This window comes from Microcaecilia unicolor, chromosome 6 (genome assembly GCF_901765095.1).
Source record: "Microcaecilia unicolor chromosome 6, aMicUni1.1, whole genome shotgun sequence".
Taxonomy (NCBI): Eukaryota; Metazoa; Chordata; class Amphibia; order Gymnophiona; family Siphonopidae; genus Microcaecilia; species Microcaecilia unicolor.
Window position 1 is genome coordinate 328382074 of NC_044036.1, and position 16587 is coordinate 328398660.

The following is a 16587-nucleotide window of genomic DNA, read 5'->3' on the forward strand; positions in this document are numbered from 1 at the left end:
TTTTGTTTGGGTGTCAATTGTGATAACAGAAGACTTATCTATAGGTAAATAGGGGGGGAGGGGGATATTATGATCAAGATGTGATATTGGTTATAATATATAGCCGAAACTGGAGGATAACAAATGAAAACACATAAGTCATCGGAGGTTGATACTATTACACTTTATTATGTAAATGATGTTAATCCTTTCTTTTGGCAATAATATCACAATAATATATCAGTTGTTGGAAAGGAGGAGTGGGGAAGGGAGGGAGGGGAGAAAGGGGAACATGGGGGGGGGGGGGGGGGGGGAAAAAAAAATTATTACAAACAAGTTGTTGATGATATAATTAGATGACTGCGTTGTATATATACTCATTTTGGTGTTGTATAATGGTCTGTTATTACGATAATATAATAAAAAAGTTGAAACATAAAATACACCGAGGGTATGATAAAACATTATAATACAGAAAACTACTACATAAATTTACAGAATAGATCACCTATTTCAAAATGAAGACAGCATGCCAGACATGAACAACTTAGATGAGCTAACCAAATAGTTTTTTTTTAGATTCAGACATATTGACATAGTTAAATATGTATATAAAATAGAAGAGGGTTTTGCATAGTTTGCTAGGTGCTTGTGCAAGGGTTTGTGGTTTTAAGACCGACATCAATCAATGTAAGCACTAAATGGCTGCTCAGGCTGACTGGCCATGGACGGTTGTTAATTTAACACTTGTCAGGACCAGCACATGCTTCCATGAACCTTTTCATTCTGTCCCTCAGCTTCTGGCAGGCACAAAACACATGCACAGCTAATACAGCACATAAAGGGCCAGCTCTACAGTAACCAGAATCCTGTGCAAAAACTGGAATGGACACTCTCCCGGCTAGTCATGGCAGCTGATATTGCCCCTCCCCCTTCAGTGGTGGCACTGGCTCCAGCACATTCCCATTTCTCTGTTTCCTGCCACTTAGCATCTCCTTTTTCCCTTCATCCTCTGCCCAGCACCATTATCCCCCACCATTATCCTCAACCTCCTTCCCCATTCTCTTTCCTATAGGAGAGAGGGGACACTACAATGGGGACACCTCAATTTACCACCTGTGGAGCCAAGCACATCTGAAAAGCCATCCCCTATCTCACAAACACACACGTTTATTTATATTATATCCATGCACAGAACTGATAATGCTGATAGTTCTAATCTAATCTGTAATAAAATTGTTTTTAAGTAAATAAATCTTATAACATTTCCGCACAACACATCAAAACCTTATAAGATCAGCTTGATCCAACTGTAAAGGGGAAGAAAAGAAAAAGACGAGACTTCAAAATGCACCCATGAATCTTACCCTTCAGCTCCTGAGACTTGTTGCTTGTCTCCCAGTACTTCAGGAGCATCATCTTCATCTGAAGACCCTGCACTGGACGACTCCTCATCACTGTCAGCAAGACAATAAGCTCTTGGCCTGACCCTAACCAAGAGAATTAAGTTTCTAGGTCAATCATGATTAGATGATGAAAGCACAACTGTTCTGGATGGTAGTTTGCACAATAAAGGACACATCTAGATGCACATCCTCATCCTCATACACCTCTCCCGAAACTGGTAGCCATAAAGCAATATCACAACTTCCTGACTGTACTATACAACTTTAAAACATCTTTCACTCAGCTTTTTTTTTTTTTTTTTTTTTTTTAACAGTTTCACAATTCTTAAAGGTGAGCATGCCAATAATTTAACAATGACATGGCTTTGTACAGTGAAATGCTATAACAACGATTCTAAAATATTGCACAATATTCAATTTACAGAATTATGGCCCTTTTATATGACATTTTCTTCCTACTCCAAATAGGAATCTAAAACTAATCATAACATGACAGACACACAGAAGATGGGCTTACTCCAATGCTTAAAAGTCAAACACAAAATACCAAAACATGCAAATTAATGGCTTTTGAAACAAATGCATTTAATGAATATTTTTGTTCTGGAGCTTCTGAAATCCAGATCTGTGTCCTTCCAGGTCTGAACCTGCCCACCCCTGAAGTTAAATAATGCCGGGTTCAGATACTGCTTATCTTTCAAAGGAACAGAATTCCATGAAAGTTGTAGCTCTACTTACATAACATCTCAACAGTTAAGAACATGCAAAATATTTGGGTTTTCTTTCTTACATATAACAGTGAGTAGGAACACTCTGCTAGAAGGTGATACCAAGCAAAAGTCAACATATTCCAACAGAACCCTCTTCTCCCTATCTTGGTTTTACCAGTTGGGCAGGGTTATAATTGTACTAGCGGGCTGAAACAGTGATCTAGAATAAATTTCAGCAGGTTTGCACCAAGGTCCTAGTCCAAGAAGGGTGATTATATTCTTGCCATTTTCCTGGATTGTATGTCTTCACGCCACAAATTTTGTCCAATAAAGAGAGAAAACCCAACAGATGGTTTATTATTCTACCAAATGGAACCAACTCCACAATGAAATGCTAATTTGATATTTTGCCAAATGCCACTCACCAAATAAATACACATCCACAAATTGATGAAGCCAAAACACATAAAAAATGAAAAGTGAAGGGAAAAAAGTAAAAATTAGTGCACAAAATGTACAGCATTATAAGCTCCCTCTCCTCAAATACCTTTCCTTAATAGAAAATGTAATTAATTCAACAAAGTGGACAATCTTAAACCTGTGTACAAGAATATTTTGTTTTAGAAATTTAGGGCCCTGTTTACTAAGCAGCGTTAGAAGCGAGCTAACGTTTTTAACGCACGTTAACCATGTACATCCCTACAATATCCCTACAGGCGCCTACATGGTTAGCGCATGTGCTACGTGTAGGCGTGCTAAAAACACTAACGCACCTTAGTAAACAGGGCCCTAAGAGACAAACCCTATGATAAAAAACTTGATGGCCAATAAATGCATGTTACTGACATTAGAAGCCAGGGTGATAAAGGCGGCGTTGTTACTTTTGGAAAAAAAAATCAATTTCTAATGGATTTAAAGTTATTAATATTGCCAATCTCTCAACAAGAGCAGTGGTCTAGTGGTTAGCTCAGTGGATGATGATTTGAAAGGAGAGCCTTTAAGAACGTGAGTTCAAGCCTCCTCTCTGCCCATCATTCCAGGACAATATGAATGTTAACATATCAGTCAGACACCGCTACTTTTAATCCACTGTCTTCAGACTACCCACAGGCCCTCAACCTCTGCACTATCAAGCAATGCCTTCCGTAGTTTAACCCTTAAAATAAGACCTGTCACAAAGTGATGGCCAGCAGCAGTAAGGGGTTCAAGACTTTACTAAAATTCTCTACTACTTCATCAGAAAATAGAAGCAGATAAAGACCATACAACCTATCCACACCAACTGATCAGCTCTACAATCCTTTCCTTACCCTCAGAGATCCTCCATGCTTGTTCAATGCTTTCTTTGATACAGATAAAGGGCATGCAAAAATATAAATGTCCATAAATAAGTATATCTTGTTAAAAACAAGTAAATTTGGGAGAATTAACATCTGTGTTATTAAAGCAATTGTGCTCTTATCAGAGAGAATCCATTTATCTTAAGCTCATAAATCAGAACATTTTCTTTTCTTAGTAATATAAGTATAAATATATTCAGAGTTACAGCTTATCCTAAATTTGCAGTATACAATAATCTAAAATTTATAATAGTCTAGCAAAGAAAACAAAATGAAAATACAAATCATTTATAGAGTATTCTAATGAATAGGTGTCTTACCCTTCTTTGCCAACCTCTCCAACTTTCAGAACTTCACCAAGTGGTTCTTTACCAAGTTTGGTCAAATTCATTTTGGTCTCAAGGGTCATCAGAAAAGACCCATTGTAGGATATTTCCAAATCAACCCAAAGCCCTAGGAATAAATCAATCAAGCTTCAATTAGAGCTTTTAACTAACACTATAAGATACATTTTGACCAATCTCACCTTCTGCTCCTCAATGACACTGTATAACCTAAACAAAAAAAGGCACCTTTTCAAAAGGTTCATGCTCTTGTGACTTTTGGGAAAATAATTGGGAAGTACAGTCCAATGTAGCTGTGGCATTTGTAAAATGTATGAGACACACCAAGCTGCATCAATGGCCTGAATTATTATTTCTCTATTGTTGAAGTATAAATGACAACAGCTAGTAGGTGAGATTGCTGTATTTTGTTTGGGTTTTTGTTTTTTTTACTTGATTGATACAACATACTTTGGTCTATCTTTCAAGACCTTTAATCTTTTCATCAGGTCTGTGCAGAATGAGCTCATATACCTGTCATGACTAACTCTGTACTGGCATTAAATATTTGCCTCTCCAAACATTCGATAAGTACAAAGATTGTAACTTATGACTAAGGAGGCTTAGCAAAGAGCAATGAAGTGAAAAGGTGGTGTTGGTGGGGGGGGGGGGGGGGGGGGGGGGGGGGGACGGACAAATTTTCCCATACAGTAGTCATTGCTTTTAGAAAGTAACACAGTAAACAACAGCAGATGAAGATAAAAGTGGCCTACCCAGTCTGCCCTACTCAGATTCTACATTGGGTACATGCATATATAAATTCTTATATGTAACCCAACACCAACTCCTCTTCCACCCCACCCCCTCCATACCGTCACTTGACCTTTCAACCCTCGCCTATCACTGCCTTCCATATCTGTTACAGTACATTGCCTCTATCAGTGAGCCATTTCTCCTGGCTTTTGCCAAACACCATTACCAATATTTCTACTAGATATACGTAGCACACGTAATAATAAATTATGCTCAACAATTACTCAATGCAGAAAAACAATATAATTTTGGTAGACATTTTTCATTCTCTCTTTAATAATTTGCATCTCAATCCCAATTACAATTCTAGTTCCACCACTTACACAAACAGATAAGCACGTACCAGTGGGTTCACATACCATCCCAAAGCACATAACACAGGGAAATTCTATAAGGAGTCGCCGAAATTTTGGCAGGAAAAATGCACATAAATGCCAGTATTGCAGTCATTTACAAGCATGTGAACATATCCAGGCGCAAATGATCATTTTCAGGCTAAACGCTAATCTGGAAGTATGCGCCAATATTCAATGCTGCACACTTTTCGGGTGGGCGTTCACATGGGCAGAATTTGGGCATAGCATGGGTCGGGCACACAGATTACAGGCTATAAAATAATAATCTATAGGAACTAGCATTTACGCCAGCTGTATGACTAAACTACAGGCATGTATTTGACAAAATTCGCCCTTTCCTCTCTGAGCACAGCACCCGAACTCTCATCCACTCTCTCATTACCTCTCGCCTTGACTACTGTAACCTACTCCTCACTGGCCTCCCACTTAACCATCTATCCCCCCTTCAATCCATTCAGAACTCTGCTGCACGTCTTATGTTCTGCCTGGACCAACATGCTCATATCACCCCTCTCCTCAAGTCACTTCACTGGCTTCCGATCAGGTACCGCATACAGTTCAAGCTCCTCCTTCTAACCTACAAATGCACTCAATCTGCAGCCCCTCATTACCTCTCTACGCTCATCTCCCCTTACGTTCCCACCCGAAACCTCCGCTCACAGGACAAATACCTCCTCTCAGTACCCTTCTCCACCACCGCCAACTCCAGGCTCCGCCCTTTCTGCCTCGCTTCACCCTATGCTTGGAATAAACTTCCTGAGCCCTTACGCCAAGCCCCCTCCCTGCCCATCTTCAAATCCTTGCTCAAAGCCCACCTCTTCAATGTCACCTTCGGCACCTAACCTTTATAACTCTATTCAGGAAATCTAGACTGCCCAATTTGACTGCCCCTATTTGACTGACTGTACATTTATCCTTTAGATTGTAAGCTCCTTGAGCAGGGACTGTCCTTCTAAGTTAAACTGTACAGCGCTGCGTAACCTTAGTAGCGCTTTAGAAATGTTAAGTAGTAGTAGTACGTTATGCACTCGAGTACTCTATAAAGCAGGAACCTACTTTTCCTTCTCAGATAGACTCCAAATCAGAGGCGTAACCAGATGTCCAACTTTGGGTGGGCCTGAGCCCAAGATGGGTGGGCATGGAATTTACCCCCTCCTCCGGTCCCTCTCTGGTTTGCTCCTCTCTCCACCCCTCCCTGCCCACAAGCCCCAAATATTAAATACTTGAGCTGGCGGGGATCCTCAAACCCTGCCAGCTGAAGATTTCTTCCTCCTTCTCGAGCATCCAGCACTCTTCCAAATGGCAGCCGGCAGCACTTGCCTTAAACCGATGCCACTGCTGGCAGGCCATGCATGCTCAATGCTTTTGCATGTGCGAAAACTGAGTATGTGCAGAAGGGCTGGTCGCAGCATCAGCTCAAGGTAGGGTTACCATATTTGTTCCCCTCAAAAAGAGGACATATGCCCCTCCCCTGCCACACCCCACCCCACCACACCCACCCTACCCCTTTCACACCCCATCCCGCCCCGTCACACCCCTCTAAGGGTGTCCTATCCTCCCCTCCCCTTACTGTACTAACTCTGGTGGTTTAGTGACCTCTTCGGGGAAGGAAAGAGCCCCCTCTTTCCTGCCCGGAGCGCCTGCATACTGCTTCTTGCTGATTCCGGTCCCGGCGCCGATTCAAAATGGATGCCGAGAGTGACCTTGCAAGATTTCTGTAGAAGTCTCGCAAGGCCTCTTCAACTCTCAGTGGCCATTTTGAATCGGCGCTGGGACTGGAGTCAGCGAGAAGCAGTATGCAGGTGCTCCGGGCAGGAAAGAGCCCCTGAAGAGGTCACTAGACCACCAGGGCAGTATAGTAAGAGGAGGGGAGGATAGGACACCACTAGGATCCGCCCGTCCATCTGCCAGCCTGCCCGTTTGTCCGGAAATCCAGAAAAATGGGCAGGCTGGCAAAACCCGCCTGGTTCCCCAGCCATGTCCTGGTAAAACCGGACATATTTATTTATTTATTTATAGCATTTATACCCCGCTCTTTCCCACTCGATAGCAGGTTCAGTGCGGCTTACAAGGTATGGTACAGGTAACAGAGATAGCATATTGCAAAGTATAACCCTAGCTCAAGGCAAGTGCTGCTGGCTGACATTGAGAAGAGAGCTGGCTGCACAAGGAGAGAAAATCTTCAGCTGCCAAGGTTTGGGGATCCCCACCAGCCACAGCAAGAGTGTTACAATTTTGGGTGGGCCTGAGTCCAAAGTGGGTGGGCACTGGCCCACCTGTGGCTACGCCACAGCTCCAAATAAGTGCATTCTTGGCTCCTAAAAATAGGCACCTCCTTATAGAATTACAAATCAGAGGGATATCAAGTGGCTCTCACTGAAATACAAAGTGTTAACCATGTGTAGATCAAAACCTGTTAGAGAGGTGAACATAACTTGATTTTAACATGCAGACCTACAGTCTACTGCTTTCAGTTAAAATAACTCTACAGGGCAGATAACACACATGTAATACACTCACCCCAACCTCTCTCCCCCATGAACTATCTGCATCCAACTCTTCGTTCTGTAACCTTAAAACAAAATCTAACACTACATTATGGGTGTTGCTTTGGTTGCCCAAACTTGACCTTTTGAACAGTACTAGAAAGCTGAATTTATATATGTAAACGTCATTATGACCAAGGCTGACCTTACATTCGTCCCTCTTTACGGAAAGACAATGCTTTCTCTCGACAGCAATAACGTATGCACCAGGTTTCTTGCCTGGTAAACTAGACACTGCTTATAAAAGGTGGGCCACCTTATCTCTCCGCAGTCTGGATCAACCGTGGGCAGACGGTGAGATCCTTATTGATGAGTATGGACTGACTCATGGAGATGGCTTTTGTTATCAACAAATTAAATATTTTATTGAACTTTGATTGCAGGAGACCGCTCTTGAGAGAGCCTTGAAGGCAGGCTGTGGTAGAGGTGGCATCTGTAGTTTGTATTAACCCTTACTTTGTCAAAATCTATCTGCCTATCTTGACCTACACAGCTAAGTGAGAGGTAGACATTGGTTGTGTTTATGAGCTAACACGTTGGAAAAAGGTGCTTAATTAGCCTGCTTAAGTTATCCATTTTGAGTGCCGTGACTGAAAATGGATATCAAATTCTGTATCACTGGTATTACACCCTTGTACGGCTGCATCGGATATTTAACACAGGATCCACTCTTTGTTTGAGGAAATGTGGAAAGTAGGGGACTTATCACATTTGGTGGTCCTGCCCTGAAGCACAAAAATACTGGAACAATATCCTTACCCTGCTGCATCAAATTACAGACATCTCTAACCCCTGTACAGTAGAGACAGCTGTCTCCTGCATTTCAAAGCCCCAGTAGCAAAAGCAAAAACTCATAAATATGCTATCCAACTTTTCGCCACAGGCAAGATACTCTTGGCCCAATTTTGGAAACAAATTAATACACCGACACTGGACTCAGTATTGTGCAACTTAGACTTTATTTAATGTCTAAATTAACAGCCCAGAAAAACAGAAAAGTGATTGTCAATATGGGACATTTTATTTATTTTATTTACGTCAATTTATATACCGTATCTTATTGCTACTGCAAGACAGAACGGTTTACAATTTATAAAAAGAAGCAATACAATAAGTACAAATTGGACAAACATTAGAACTCCAATCATTACAGGAAAGCACAGCAAACCCACAAACTAGCTACATAAGATGAGAACAATATAACTCATGATTAGTACACAGGAGAACACCGCAAATACAAAATTAAATACATAATATAATCTACACAGACAGATAATACAGTTTTGACTTAGTATATATTACAGATGCCCAATTTATAACCTTTCTTCCATTATTCTAAATTCTGATCTACATACTCGATAAAGTAGAAGGTTTTCAAAAGTTTCCGAAAATGAAAGTAAGATTTCTCAAGTCTGATCTCTTTTGGAAGGCCATTCCAAAGAGAGGGAGACAAATAGAAAAAAGCCGAATTCCGTGTAGATTCCCATCTAGCCCTAGTGAGAGGAGGAATCACTAACCTGTTGTCTGTCAGGGATCTAAGGGTTCGTGTGGCAGTGTAAGGAATAGTTAGATTTGACAGATAGTCAGGATTTAGTGTATAAAAAGCCTTATGGGTCAAAACTAAAGCTTTAAACTTAACTCTTGCTTCAACCGGAAGCCAGTGCAGTTGATGTAGCAAAGGTGTTACTCTGTCATCCCTCCGGGCCCTACAAATCATACGTGCTGCAGTATTCTGTATTCTTTGTAGTCGCTTCAAGCTAGCTTGAGTGATCCCTGAATATATGATATTACAATAGTCTAAGCGTGAGGTAATATAAGCAGATGTCAGCGTTTTAAGGGAATCCTTACTAATTGAATTCCTAACTGACCGAAGTCTCCTAAGATGGAAAAAAGATTTTTTCACTACGTCAGATATTTGTTCCTCGAAAGTCAGAGCAGAATCAATTATAACCCCAAGGTATCTAAAAGATTTAACTGTAGGGATGTTCTTGCCAAATAGCATAGGTACCACTGCTTGACATGTGCCCTGTCCTACTATCCAAGATGTTATAGTCTTATCTGGATTTAATACTAATTGATATGTTGTGAGCCAATCTGCCACTTTATCCAGACAAATTTGTAGTGGTGTAAGATCCATATTAGATGGTTTAACATAATGAATAAGAAGAAAATCGTCCGCATAAGAATAAAAACTAATACCCATTGTTTGAATGAGAAGTGCCAAGGGACTGACATATAGATTAAACAGTAATGGGGACAGGACCGATCCCTGTGGAACCCCACATGGTAGATTGTATTCTGTAGAAGACATGTATATAACTTGGAGAAATTCAAATAATCTAAGACGCTGAGCTAATTGATTGTTGTGTATCATCTGCCTTTGGTTGGCTACTGATGTTTTTATCCAGGGGAGGATAACCTTTGGGGAATATTTTCATTTGGTTTTAAATAATTCTGGTTAAAGAGGAGTCAGGGGATTGTGCTGCAACTTAACCCTCCATTGCCCGCCGCATTGAGCCTGCCATGAGTGGGAAAGCGCGGGGTACAAATGTAACAAAAAAAAAACAAAAAACTTGTTACATACATAATCAGTTCCTATTCCATGATTGGCCTCAAAGGCCAACCATAAAAGTTTTAAAGAAAATTCCAACTTCCAGTCCAACCAGTGCAGCATATTTTCCTGTAGAGTATGCGCATGTGCCAGTTAGCTGATCATTTGGACCTGGGGTCTTCAGCAGTGAATCATGAGACAACTGCACCAGTCTCTAATGCCTACCACCACCTCAAAACTTCAGAACAGAAGTGTTTTGCTCATCTTAACTGGTTCCTCTCATGTGGGCATCTTTTTAAAATGCAGCACATACCTATAGTAAATGCCAGTGCTCACAATTTTCAGTGTGTGTATGTTTATAGAATGGACACTTCGGCTGGACGTGCCAGTAAATACACATGTGCTCCAGCATGGTAAGAAGGTGGTGTAAAACTCCCTCTATATCCCACTTGATCAGCTTCAGGGAGTAAGCTAGATTTTATACAGAATGTATCACCTTGGCCAAGGAGGAGTATTACAAAGGGACCCCTAAACCATGTAGGTTATTTAGGTTAGCTAGGAAACTAAGGGGCCATTTTACAAAGCTGCGGGAAAAAGGGTGCTGCGGTAATGGCGAGGGCCATTTTTCCCCACACGCCAGGGCCCTTTTTACCGCAGTGGGTAAAATGGCCAAAACAAAAAGTGCCCACGCAGTAAGATAACCCTTACTGCATGGCCATGCAGTGAGCAACATTTACCGCCACCCACTGAGGAGGCGGTAAGGGCCCCCGTGGTACATAAGTATTGCCACACTGGGACAAACCAAAGGTCCATCAAGCCCAGCATCCCGTCTCCAACAGTGGCTAATACAGGTCAAAAATACCTGGCAAGATCCAAAAAAAAGCTGCTTATCCCAGAAATAAGCAGTGGATTTTCCCCAAGTCAATTTAATAGTGGTCTATGGACTTTTCCTTTAGGAAGCCATCCACACACTTTTTAAACCCCACTAAGCTAACTGCCTTTACCACATTCTCTGGCAACGAATTCCAGAATGCCCGATTACTGCCGAGTTAGTGCCGGATACAGAAAAAAATTTTCTGGAGCGCCGGAAATGGCAAGTGCTCCAGCCGTGCTAGGCCAGTGGTAGTTCCAGATTAGCAAGCGGTAAGCATGATTTGGGCTTACCGCCGATTAGTAAGAGACCCCCCTAAGTGCCCCCACTCCTGTACTTCTACCTCCTCTGACCTTACTGCCTTGCATTAGTGTTTATGCAGCAGGTTAATGACATTTGTGCATCTTTCCCTCCTTTGGGGAAATGCGATTTATTTATTCAAAATTTGATATACTGCCACATCACAAATGCTTCAATGTAGATTACAGTCTCAAAAAAGGGTATAAAACCATAGGAAAAGAAACAAACCAAAATAGCCACACATTAACTGAGACAAGAGAGAGCGGTGAATAGCTCAGCAATATATGCCCAGAGATGGTTAAACATATAGCAGTTACGCAAAGAAAAAGAGAAACCTGCTGAGAACTAATGGATATAATGAATTAGATAAATGCTTGGGAAAACAACCAGGTTTTAGGGAGGATTTGAATTTCTGCTCCGAGGGCTCAGTAGGAAGAGCCTTTGGCAGCGAGTTCCACAATGAGAAGTATCCAGCAAGATCCTAATACAGGACGGAATCACACGAAGCTTGGTATTTGCTGTTCTCAGTGAGTAAGCAGGGACATGTGGAACAGTTAAAGAAGATAAGTAATCCAACAAACCTAATTAATCAGCCTGGTGTGCAATTAAATTCTGTACTTAACTGGACACTAGTGCTGTTCAGCGAGTAGCAGGATAACACAGTCAGACCTTTTTGTTCCATAAAGGCGTACAACAAAGATTCCCCATAACGATTTGACTTCCTAATTATTGCAATTACAACTATTCAGGCGCCCTCCTATCTGCCCATCTTAATTACATCCTCATGTCTGAATATTATATCTTGTCCTGATATCATTATGTTATGTTGATCTTTCAATCCACTTCCAATCCAATATGATTTACTTATGCACTCTTATTTGTAACAATTGTAAAATTATTATTCCGTTAATATGTTTGCTATGATATTCTATGTACCCATCTGTATCCATATTCTTAAATTCATATCCTATAATGTGTATATGTTGTTGTAACATTTTGTCAGCCACATTGAGCCTGCAAATAGGTGGGAAAATGTGGGATACAAGTGCAGCAAATAAATAAAATAAATAAACGTAATCACTGTATTTTGTATCCACTGAAGACAATTTAAGTGAGTAGAGCGGTAGGCCAGTGAGAAACAAGTTATGAAAATCCAGAAGATTTAAGAGCATGTAATAACATTTTTTGAAGCCTCATCTTCTAGGAGAGGTCTAAATGATCTAATTTTGCAAACAGCATAGAATGATTTCTGGACAATGTGGGAAACTTGAGAATTACAAGTGTTCTTTATTGGTACTGGTGTGGAACTGATAGATGGATAAAGAGTGGTCTTATGATGCACTTGTTACTGAAATTCTGAATCCCATACTCCCAAACTGACACCCACTGGGATCTACCTTGGCAGCCTATTCTTTTTGTTGCAGTAGACTCTCCAGTTTATTATTATTATTATTATTATTAGCATTTGTATAGCGCTACCAGACGCACGCAGCGCGGAACACCTGATACAAAGAGACAGTCCCTGCTCAAAAGAGCTTACAATCTAAATAATACAGACAGACAAGACAGTTACGGGTGAGGGAAGTAATGGGAGCTAAAAAGCAGCAGTGAAAAGCTGGGTTTTCAGCATGGATTTCAAAAAAAAGATAGAGATGGAGCTAGACATATAGGTCCAGGAAGTCTATTCCAGGCATAAGGTGCCGCGAGAGAAAAGGAGCGAAGCCTGGAGTTAGCAGTGGAGGAGAAGGGGGACGACAAGAGAGGTTTGTCCAGTGAGCGGAGTTTCACCCTGCCATCTCTCTATGAAATTTCAAATTAGTGTCATTGATGAATTCCTCAACCATTGTTATTGGGTCTCGCTTCATGGCATTCTGTACACCATTCCTATATATACCCACTGCCTTCACTTGGGGGCCCTTTTACAGAGTGGCAGTAAGTTCACCACGGGCTTACCGCTCACTCTTTCAGGACTACTGCTGGCCCAACGCAGCCACCGGCGGTAGTCCCGCCCCGAGCGCACGCTATTTCCAGGGGAAAAAGAAAACCCACGGAAATGGCTTGCACAGTGATAACCTGGTGGTAATCGGGTATTGACATGCACTGCCGGTTACCACCGGGTTAGCGAAGGAGCCATTACTGCCACCTCAATGGGTGGCGGTAAGGGTTCCATGCCGCATGGCCATGCGGTAAGAGTTCTCTTACCGCATGGCCAAGTGTGCTGGGGGCTTTTTTTTTTTTTTTACCCGCTGCAGTAAAAAGGGCCCCCCACCGCTAGCACAGGGTCCTTTTTCCCTCAGCCTGGTAAAAGGGCCGCTTGGTTGTTCACTATCCTCTCTTCTTTCTGTACCTTATTTAATATTAAATTGTTTCCTTCAGCAACTCTATATTCCTTTTAATGTATACATTATAATTGTAACCCAGGCCTCCTGATGCAGTTTTTTTTTTTTTTGGTTACATTTGTACCCTGCGCTTTCCCACTCATGGCAGGCTCAATGCGGCTTACATGGGGCAATGGAGGGTTAAGTGACTTGCCCAGAGTCACAAGGAGCTGCCTGTGCCTGAAGTGGGAATCCAACTCAGTTCCTCAGGACCAAAGTCCACCACCCTAACCACTAGGCCACTCCTCTAGCCACTAGGCCACTCTTCCACTGTTGCTACTATTTGAGATTCTACATGGAATGTTGCTATTCCACTAGCAACATTCCATGTAGAAGTCGGCCCTTGCAGATCACCAATGTGGCCGCGCAGGCTTCTGCTTCTGTAAGTCTGACGTCCTGCACAACAGAAACAGAAGCCTGCTCAGCCTTCTACTTGGAATGTTGCTAGTGGAATAGCAACATTCCATGTAGAATCTCCAATAGTAGCAACATTCCATGTAGAATCTCCAATAGTATCTATTTTATTTTTGTTACATTTGTACCCTGCACTTTCCCACTCATGGCAGGCTCAATGCGGCTTACATGGGGCAATGGAGGGTTAAGTGACTTGCCCAGAGTCACAAGGAGCTGCCTGTGCCTGAAATGGGAATCCAACTCAGTTCCTCAGGACCAAAGTCCACCACCCTAACCACTAGGCCACTCCTCCACTGTTGCTACTATTTGAGATTCTACATGGAATGTTGCTATTCCACTAGCAACATTCCATGTAGAAGTCGGCCCTTGCAGATCACCAATGTGGCCGCGCAGGCTTCTGCTTCTGCGAGTCTGACGTCCTGCATGTACGTGCAGGACGTCAGACTCACAGAAACAGAAGCCTGCGCAGCCTTCTACATAGAATGTTGCTAGTGGAATAGCAACATTCCATGTAGAATCTCCAATAGTAGCAACATTCCATGTAGAATCTCCAATAGTATCTATTTTATTTTTGTTACATTTGTACCCTGTGCTTTCCCACTCATGGCAGGGTTAAGTGACTTGCCCAGAGTCACAAGGAGCTGCCTGTGCCTTAAGTGGGAATCGAACTCAGGTCCCCAGGACCAAAGTCCACCACCCTAACCACTAGGCCACTCCTCCACTCCGTTCCCCATCGATCTGATTTCCATATTTCTATAACTTCTGTAAAGCACTTACATTTTAAATTCTAGATTTGAGGTATATCAAATAAAAGTGAAATGTGAAAAATTTAAGGGGAGGAAAACAAACCACCCAGTTTTGTACTAAAAGATTTTCTATCCAGTAAGACAGCCTACCACCACCTCACACACAATTCTTAGGGTTGGAAATACGCTGGCTGATATTCAGCGGTTTTTAATTCGCTAACTGCCATGGACTAAATTAAGCCTGGGAACCAGCATTGAATATCCAAGTGAGTGTGGATACCAGCTAATATTCAGACTGCTGCTCTGCAGATAAAAAGGACAGTAAAAAAAAAAGATATCCTAACTTTATGTGCTTAATTGATAGTGGACTGAATATTGCTGCTACCTAGTTAAATGCCGGCTCCACCAAAGTTCTGCCCCTTGGACCACCCCGGCACTAACTGAAGAGTGTTTCGGCAGAAGCCAGTTAAATGCCATTAAATATCGGTGACTATCCCGCTCAGTGTGGTTTAAGCAGCCAGGAGCCTTTCCTGCCTGCTTAAACCATGCTGAATATTGACCCCATTATTACTTGACCACAGCGTTTGAGCAGAAGTTCTTACATGCAGTAAAATTTGCCAATAAAAATTCCAAAAAAGTATGCCTGAGGTCCTGGAAAACCTTCTCACCCTTTTAATGTCACTGTTAAATCTCATGTAATTACCTTCAACTATACATTTCACAGCACTGCTCAGCTAAAGAATTTAAATAACTCATTTGCAAGTTCAAACAAAAAAATCATTACAAATTTCCTTGTTGTTTCTGATTTTAATTCATCAAAGAGAAGGATCAATACTGAAAAGTTCTAAAAGCCTCTTTTACTTAATGCCGTTACCTTTGATTTAGGACACATTTTAGAACTGTCCTAGTGCAGTTTGCATACTTCAGAGGCCCAAACCCGTGAGATAATAGGCTTATGAAGTAATTCCATCCCAATGTTGCCAAGCCCTTGTTATCATGAGAATTATGAAACAAAGTGAAAAGCATTAACTGCAATTTAACTTGTATACTTATTGATTTCATTGCATATGGCTCTCCTATACACTCAAGATTCATTAAGCTCTTCAACTAGAGCATCTTGAATCAAATGTTTAAACTAAGGATTCCCATTTTATATAATGGTTAATGGTGACTCACTGAAATCTTAAGGATTGTTCTGACCTTGAAAAAAAAAAGAATCATTTACCATTTCACATTTATGTGGGTAAAGAAAGTTTGCAACTTCTTTGCCAGCTTGAGAAACAGGGGACAAACACCACCAGCCTCACAGAGCTTGCCACATGACATTTACGGTACCTGGTCAAAATAGCCCCGACAAAAAACCTCCAAGCAAAAAAAAAAGCTCTCGACATAATAGTCCCTGACATAACAACCACTGTCAAAACGGCCTGCCCACAATATAACCCTTGACAAGTTAGCCACATGACAAAAGGGTCTGATCAGGCTGCCCAGAATATGGGACTGCATGTTTCTCCTAATAATCTTACCTTGTCAAACAGAATAAGGTTGGTAAGACTATGAAAATGATAACAATATTGGGGTTTTTTTAATTAGCATGTTGATGGAAAAATAGTTTCTTTAAATAGCAGAACAGATCATGAATACCAGTTTGTAGCTATAGAATTTTATTTATATGTGTTTTATGCAATTGAATGCTGGTAGGAGTCTTTATTAGTGAAGATTTCAGTTGTAGCTTATTATATTTTTTGTGATGTGTTATTTTTTTTAGGGGGCTGTTTTGTTAAGGGGGCTATTTTGTCAAGGGTTGTTTTGTGGGAGGGACCATTTATTCAAGGGCTATTTTGTTAGGGTGTG

At 41.4% G+C, this 16587-nt stretch overlaps 1 protein-coding gene across 2 annotated transcripts in view; it reads right to left on the reverse strand.

Moving 5' to 3' along the window:
* The window catches only part of TEX2 (testis expressed 2), a 117138-nt gene that overhangs the window by 19154 nt on the left and 81397 nt on the right, over window positions 1-16587 (reverse strand). For both annotated transcript variants that reach the window (XM_030208419.1, XM_030208418.1), the window contains exons 8-9: window positions 3756-3888; window positions 1347-1469 (exon numbers count right to left, since the gene is read on the reverse strand). In XM_030208419.1, coding sequence (XP_030064279.1) covers window positions 1347-1469; window positions 3756-3888 — 256 coding nt within the window. The remainder of the gene's footprint in view (window positions 1-1346; window positions 1470-3755; window positions 3889-16587) is intronic.